Genomic DNA, 8,279 nt, shown 5'->3' with positions numbered 1-8,279 from the left:
CCGTTCTGATCATCATCAGCAGTTCCACTTCATCAAATGTCACTTTTTTGGATGTATATGCTTGATTCGTTGATAAAAAACCAAAAATCACTATGTGTATGCCTTTAAGATTTGAGGAGTTCCCTCGATTCCTTATGGATCCCATCATCAGAACTGGGTTTTGACAAAAACGGGACCAATCTGTATGCATATACATTCAATCAAAAAAAGAATTTTTATAAATCGGTTCAGTAATGACGGAGTTATGGAGTAACAAACATAAAAAAAAATAAAAAAAAAATAAAAAAAAAAATAAAAAAAATAAAAAAAAACATACAACCGAATTGATAACCTCCTTCTTTGAGATTTGGAAGTCGGTTAAAAAGATTACTCAGATCAAAGAAATTTACACGGAAAAATCTTTCAATCTCGTTCGAGATCTCGAAAATATTAATCAAGATCTTGACCGAAATTGCTAAAATCGAGATTTCCTGTCAACGAGATTGAATCTCGAAAATACGTGCGAGATCTCGAAATTGCGAGATCGAGATTGCATTCCCTAGTACCAAGATAGAAACTTAGGCGGCTAAATAATTATAGTAAGTACCTATACCTACTAAATAGGTACATAGCTTGCATTTAATATCATGTGGCTATTTCATAACAATACACATATTTATGACCTTCACTGTACTTAATTAGAGTATTAAATTATTAATTTAAGATAGATATATATGTGAATATGTAAACATTCGTCGTCGTACCTATTCGTCGTAGTGATATCATATTATTTGAACAGAAAATAACCACATGGAGAGGTACCTACCGGGTCATGGTAGTTACATATCAATTTCAAAATGATATACCTACACGTCGGCGGCCAATCGTAAAATGCGGCAGATCAAGAAATTCCTAGGCATATCGTGAAACTTGATAATCATTGTCTTGTTCCCTGAGCGCCGGCTCCTATTTCAGGATAGGTAAGTTTGCTCTTAGGGCATCTGAAGCAACCTAACGAACCTGTCCCTACCTATCTATTGGTTTAATGTGACTGCCGTCAAAATATTTATAACTTTACGATCGCTGCCTACATACATAGGTACATAGACTAGACACCTACCTACATTTGTAGTCCTGATTGAGCCTTTACTCGTCTACAATTTAAATGATTAAACTGTTCAACGAAAAGTCCGGGTAACGGCATGAGTACCTATATGTGAACAACTCAAAATTAATTTTGATATCATCAAATTTAAATTAGGTAGGTACCTAGGTGCCGTATTTAACTTCTTATGGTATCTAGTATACAACATTTTTCTAATGTTATATGGAATGAACATGTAGCATACTACTAATAATATCACAGCACTTACATTTTTTGCTAAAACGTAACAGTTTCTGTCAAGCAAACACAATATAGTTTGAGTATGTAACTGTTGACGCAGCGGCTCTGGTCGCCGTAGAGGTTGAGTCTGCTGACGGATCCGGCGAGCGACCAGTCGGCGGCGGCGTCCTCGGTGGTGGTGGAGGCGCCGGAACCGCGCACGCTGCGCCGGAGCGTGGCCTCGAACACGCCGCCGCCGGGCGCCGTCCGCACCAGCACCAGCAGCTCCCGCCACCCCTCCTCGTCCATCGCCGGGGTGCCCGCCTCCATCTCTCGCACGTCCACTATGTTAGCCAGCGACAAACGCGCGCATTCTGAATGTCCAATTAGCAACTCGTTTATATGCGCCACTATAAACCGTGCAGCATCCTTCGCTTCATCGCTTTCTACAGACAGCGACCGCTCTTTGTGGCACGTACACCAGTGGTCATCTATTCCGGCCGTCTTGCACGTCCGATTTTTTGGTATAGGCAGGAATAGGCTTATACTTCGGTTATCAGCATAATTCTGTTTATTTCTAGCCGAAATTTTCTCATTTCTAATAGACTCTAGGTTTGCTAAGTCCGATATCGTTGCAAAGATATCAAATGGTGTTGTCAAATGCTTACTATTAAGTTTTATATTATGATATGCCATACTATAATTCCTTTGGAAGGATGGAGGCAGTAGGATATGCACGAACGGCAAACGTTCCTCTAGCCGACCTTGTTTCGTTAACCTGAAATTACCCCATCTTATACCATGGTCACTTAACATGATAATAACAGTATCATCTAAATATTTAGTTTCGTCAAGCTTTATTAAAAAGTTTTCGTAATTAATATCCATAGACTTCGGGTTGTTTAAATAGTCGTGGCTCATAGTCACTTCCCAAAAAAATCCAAATAATTTGGAAGACCGCAGGGTTCTCGTTAGGCTTTCAACATAATCTAATAAAACCTTATATGCGTACTTCTTTCCCATGCATATGTAAGAATTGTAATCTTTGTTATTCCCTACATGCATCTCGGCCTCTCGTATGAAGGTGTGCAGGTAGTAGTCGGTGGGCGTGGCGGCGAAGCCGCGCCGCGCGAAGTTGAAGGTGCCGAGGTAGGCGCTGTCCTCGCCGAACGCCGTGTAGAACCCATTCTCCTTGTACCAGTCCCAAACGAACGGACAGTTGTCGAAAGTATGTCTCGGACTCGGCCAACACATCCGATTTAACTCCGTGTCTTTGACACCCAGTAGCATCGCGGCAAGGTTTGGAAAAGTATTGTCACCAATTTTATTATAGCCAAATAGTTCAATTGCTCCTTTATTCCTAAGGAAATCTAATGTCCTTGGCATTGTTCTGTAGAAATTCAATCTCGATACTGAATCAATGCCTAAAATGATCACGTTATATGCTGATTGATTTTGCATAACGTTGTTTATATTATCCGATATCAAGACTTTCTTTGGCGTAAATATGAAAAAATCTTCATATATAAGGGAATCCTTTTCACCCATGTTGTCATAACAAGACACTCTAACAAATTCATCCAGCACTTCTATTACATCAAGGAACTCGATACACTCGTGGTACTTGACGCGGTCGTCGACGTGGAACGACGTGATGTCCGCGATCGCGTTGGGTCGGTAGAAGGCCTTGTAGCAGCACGAAATATTGAAATCTTTAGACAAGTTATAGTGGTGTAAGTTATTATTGTTGATCCATATGTGCGTGGCGTTGTTGGCTAGGAGGGAAGTGTGCATATGCTGACATTTTTTTAAGAGCCGCGGGGGCTCAATAAATTTTTTGATGGTGTCGTCGAATGGGCGCAGCGCAGGTATCGTACAGCCGTTGGTATTGATGGTGAACTGGGTGTCGGAGTGGAGCTGGTAGTAGTGGGCGGGGCGGAGCACCTCGCCGTCGAGGGACACGAACTCGGGCTCGCGGTAGAGCGCCATCGTCATGACGATGACGCCGAACACCACGGCCACCAGGAATAGACACCGCAAGCGTTTCCCGCCCAGACATGACAGTTGAAGCGACGTCATGCTGAAAATTAGAAGCAATATTTAGGTAAAGTTAACTTTGAATTGAATCAATATATATAATAGCTAATATAAATAAAATAATAATACCCACCTAAAGAAATTAAAGAAGATTCTGTAAATAACTTCTACTATTATTACTAAATAATAGATAGCAAAGCCAAGTCTTCATCACTTATCTGAGGTTTAATATTTGTTCCTTTAGGTGTAGGTACCACAGCACAGGACTAGTAATAAGGTAGGAAGGCTCTTTAATATTTTCTGTGAGGTGTACACATGAGTGTTATGACCAAGCCATTAAATCCAAAAATAATAATAATCTAGAGTATAGAAATATAAAGTCACTATATCACATAACAACTAACGGCGGACGACCTGCACACTCTACGGTAATAGGTACCCTGATCGTAACTCACCTCTCACCTGATCTAGAAATGATTCACCACTTTACAAGTACGGGGTCATAAAAACAAAAACATATGATAGGTTCAGCGGTGTCCATCTCGCATTGTGTTGTCATGTTTGTCATTGGTGATTGTCTATTGTTACTGTAAGATGACGTAAGTTGCAGTTCAGTGCATAATATGAGTCGCGCGAGGAAGGTCGCGGGCGCGCGGTAGGGAAGTGTGGTTGCACTGAAGATGAGGGTGAGAGCGGAGGCTGCACGCGGCGCGCCTGCGCGGGATCGCCGCCGGCCGGCCGTCCGCCCGCCCGCCCGCCTCACGCAACACTCAATTTTAAATCATTAAGGGCCAGTTGCACCAGCCACATTTGACAGACTGATCAACGTCAGCCCACGCGCCCCGGCGCTTTACTATGAAACTTTCCATACATAAAAATTTAGCGAACTCTTTAACGATACGAACAGTTTGGTGCAACCGACCCTAATTATACTTTTTTCTACAGTTTGACCAACATATGGTTTACAATTATTTGAAATGATTAACCATCTATTTTGGGAGTAAGCGACTCATTTTATTTTGAACCCGTATAGGTAGGTCGGGTAAACTGCACCCGCTTTTGCTTCTCTCTCAATTACTATGCAAATATCTACTTAAAGCATGGTGTAGTAGGGTATTTTGATGAAGATTAGGTATCATCGGAAGAATGAAGACAGAAGGAAACCATTTTTCGTGGGAAGTTGCATTGAAGCTGCAACTTGTGTGAAAATCGGTGATTCGCGTGCAGAGTTGCAGACATCGCGCAGTTTCCATATAAGTGGCGATCTATCTGTGTTAATCCTAAAATGGATATTTAGACATACGGTTGTGTTAAGGTGCCTTGGTAGCTGCAATAGATGCTGAGTAAATATTAGTTGGATATTGCTTCTTTTTTAAGTTTCTTTGTGTGACTTGATAGGAGGAAGCTGACCCTTATTCAGTGTAAGAGCGAGTTAAAATATTCTGCCTCCGTACTCATCGAATGAGCGCCTCTACTAGCATTAATGGGATGAGGGACGCGTTTAGAATCCATAAGTATCAGAGAATTGGATTGGGGCATATTTCCACATCGCTTTGAACATATCTAGTGACATATCGCACGGCCACCTAATCTTTTCCCGTTCTTGGGTCCCATCTATTTGGGGTCGAGTCTGTATCTGTATACCTAATATAGGTTTCACCAGACGTTTTTGTTCTAAGTTGTCCTTTCCGTAGGTATGTGCTGCGGCTTTCAAATCTTTTCTGATATTTACATCGTAATTTTTGGTAATTTCCAACCCGTCACCGGTTTTCGGATAGGTGTTGCGTCACTTATTTATACTGTAAATACATATCTCTTTAAGACATTATGGCTCTATAAGTGTCTAAACTTTCCAGCTTCTTGTGATAGGACAGCCTATCCGACCTTCATCCTACTACCGACAATATCGAGTTAAATTCGATATGTTTTAATTAGGTACATCTTGTGATATGTAGGTACCTACTTACATATCACGAGTTGTCATTAAATCATATTGAATTTGGCCCGTAAATAGAGGTACCTACTTACGCACGAAGCGACCGACCGCCCGCCCATTATGATCGGAGGTCCTCACAAACCATCATTATATATTATTATAATTATTTACATCGAAAGAGGTGAAAAATACGAAAGGAACATAGGTACATTGTTTATTTAAATTCGTTAAGTTCAAGGGTGCATTTCTTAGCCTAAATGGAATTAATGTCTCAAAGATAAGTGATAAATAATTATTTTTTACCTGTAAGGCCTTTCCGACGAACGTGTACTCGTATACTTGCCTTAATTTGCTCGTATAGTCTGATATCACTATGGATTTCTGCACCTATCACAGCTACTTAATTGAAATATGTAGGTATACTATGTAACAATTACTCGCTAACAAAACTATACTTACTAGGTATATGTGGCTTTAATGTGATGGGACAATAACATTTTTATTATTATATTAAAGGTAGGCACTCATTTCACATGATACTTTTAGAGTAGATTCTAACGATCGCATTAGAGTCGGACCGAGAAAAGTCTGCAGCGATTTTGATAGCCCACGCAGTGCATGTGTCATTTTAACTTCGATGAAGCTATGACGTGTAAATAACACTTGCACTGCGTGGGCTATCAAAATCGCTACAGACTTTCCTTGGTCTAACTCTATCATTGTTTTTATTATAAACTACCCGAGAAACTCAGACCTTGTAAAATCTAGGCAAGCGTAGCACCTTGTTAAAGATAGACACGCAAAGTGGCACACGCGGTGTAATAGTGTAATGAACTATAATGTAATGAAAAACTAATCGATTATCAAATTAGTCACGATTTTAATGAATTCACGTACAGTTGGCGGTAAGATTATTTCAGAGATACAATAATAAAGATATATATATGTTGTACTTATTTATAAGAAATATGTAAGTAAGTCTTCTAAGGTACAAGTAGGTAGGTACTTAACTTTAAATTGAACATAAGTACAAACGCTGTTAGGTTGGTAACATTCAACAATCACTCGATAAGTCTTGTATTTGTAAACGATTATAGGCAAGTGTACGGTTCCTAGCCGTTTAACACAAATTATACTTCATTTGGACCGTGCGTGCCTAAATACTGACGGACATTTTCCTCATAAATGGTGCATGTATCCCAAATTAAGTTAGCATTGAATTTTCTTTTGAGATAGCGCTATTTAGCAGGGCAGAGTGACCTGTTTAAAATCATTTTGATATGTTAGAGTCTCACGGGAGTTTTATAGTTAAAAGTGCAAATCTATACGTGACATAGTATAAACATTAGCAGTCTTCAGTATTTAATGGTCTCTAGTTTGTTAATCATACATTAAAAACGACCCGTTTAAAATAATGTTAATAAAGTCACGTGTCTCATCATCGTTGTGGGTAGATGCCGTGGCCGCGGTAGAGCGTTTATCGCGTCGTATGGAAAACTAGATCTAATTTAGCGAATTATATTCGTAGAGTCGTAGCGTGGAAATGGAGGGCTTATGAATTCGTTGCCACTGTTAGCTGGTGCCAAAATGTCATAGTTCTCATACAAAAAATACGACAGGAGGCGTTGCGTTGCTGATGACTATCTCTATAGCTCTAGCTTTCAGTGGCGGCGCGTCCATAAAAGCCCATTCCCACCGGCTTGCCTGTTTTTGGACGTTTGAGCAGTCAGCAGAGTTGTAAAGGAAATATCTAAGCTAAATTAGCCCCGGCTTGCCTATGGATCTGTTTGACGCAGCGCCACTGCTAGCTTTACCTATAGCGCTAGGGCTAGCTATATATGTGTTACGAATATGAGAGTACCTAATTATTAAATTTTAAGTATAAATTCGCCTGGACTAAAAATATCATTCGAACTTCAGTAGTTGTGTAATTTTATAAAAAAAATATTTGTTTCGTTTAAGCTTAAAAACTTAACAGTATGACACTTGTAAACACAATTAATTAGTTAATTTGAAATAGCTTATTTAACGACGTTTCAACATTTCGTGTGTAGTTGATACCTTGTCACAGTCAGTAACGTATTATATTAAAATCGAATATACTCTACTACGTAGGTGCGACTACGTTTTACAAAGTACTTCATAGGTTAAGAGTGTTTTTTAAGTAAATATATAAGTCGTGTTACAGTTAGATTAGAGTATGACAGGAAAGCTGGGAAGTGATAACTGACCTTGCATGTAGTTTGGCAGTGTGCGGACTCGGAAGCGCGGGCGCAGCCGCCGCCGGTGCGAAGGGAAGAGACCATGGCTAATTGGCTGTGCTCTCGGCTTGTTTGATAACACACAATGTTTTGACCTGCTAACTGCTGTTTTATTGCTTTGTTATTTCGCGAGCACCGCAGTTTTACGTTTTCTTACTATACGGAAGAAATGGCGGCTACTAAACTGAAACGAAATGACGTTGAAAACATCAGATTATTTATTTATTTATCATTATTTATACTTATATTATCATTAATTATATTATCAAATAAAAATAGGCTCAACGAAATGTAAGCGCATTTTTATTATTTTAGGAGGATTACTTATTCCCGAGGAAATAACAAATGTATCGGGATGACTTATTAGTTATTATTGCTTCGCAGTTTGGCGAATCTTTGTATTGTGGTACACATATTTTATATTTCCATGTTATTATCAGTAAAAAAAAAAATTATGACTATTTCCATACATTATTTAAGTTTAGATTGGCGTTTTCAATCAACTACATATTGGCATCTTGCCTAGGCTCCACCGCAAGTGCGTAGGTAAGAGAGTTTCACGAGACTTGTCCTAAAGTATTAGCAAACAATTTTGTAGGAAATACGTAAATAGGTAACAAATATCTGAACTCGACTCTACCGGCAATGGGGGTTTTCAGAAAAAACCGGGAAAGTGCTAGTCGGACTCGCGCACGAAGGGTTCCGTACCATAATGGAAAAAAAAGGCAAAAAAAAAAACGGT

At 39.6% G+C, this 8,279-nt stretch overlaps 1 protein-coding gene across 3 annotated transcripts; it reads right to left on the bottom strand.

Moving 5' to 3' along the window:
* Positions 1-1,254: 1,254 nt before the first annotated feature.
* On the bottom strand, positions 1,255-7,731 carry LOC134663882 (uncharacterized). 3 transcript variants are annotated; one of them, XM_063520408.1, is made up of 2 exons: positions 7,508-7,731; positions 1,255-3,383 (listed from the first exon to the last, which is right to left on the bottom strand). In XM_063520408.1, the coding sequence occupies exon 2, from the start codon at positions 3,380-3,382 to the stop codon at positions 1,361-1,363; it is 2,022 nt and encodes a 673-aa protein (XP_063376478.1). In that variant the 5' UTR covers position 3,383; positions 7,508-7,731; the 3' UTR covers positions 1,255-1,360. The 3 variants fall into 3 exon arrangements, with proteins under 3 accessions (XP_063376478.1, XP_063376476.1, XP_063376477.1); XM_063520406.1 differs by lacking the exon at positions 7,508-7,731 and adding an exon at positions 3,796-4,064; XM_063520407.1 differs by lacking the exon at positions 7,508-7,731 and adding an exon at positions 3,803-4,064.
* Between the last annotated feature and the right edge of the window lie 548 nt (positions 7,732-8,279).

This window comes from Cydia fagiglandana, chromosome 4 (genome assembly GCF_963556715.1).
Source record: "Cydia fagiglandana chromosome 4, ilCydFagi1.1, whole genome shotgun sequence".
Lineage (NCBI taxonomy): Eukaryota > Metazoa > Arthropoda > Insecta > Lepidoptera > Tortricidae > Cydia > Cydia fagiglandana.
The sequence above is the reverse complement of the archived record's forward strand: the minus strand, read 5'-3'. Positions and strand labels throughout refer to the sequence as shown.

What these genes read in the sequence shown, in the direction of transcription:
- LOC134663882 (XM_063520408.1), bottom strand. Translation starts at nt 3,382, where the DNA reads ATGACGTCGCTTCAACTGTCATGTCTGGGCGGGAAACGCTTGCGGTGT.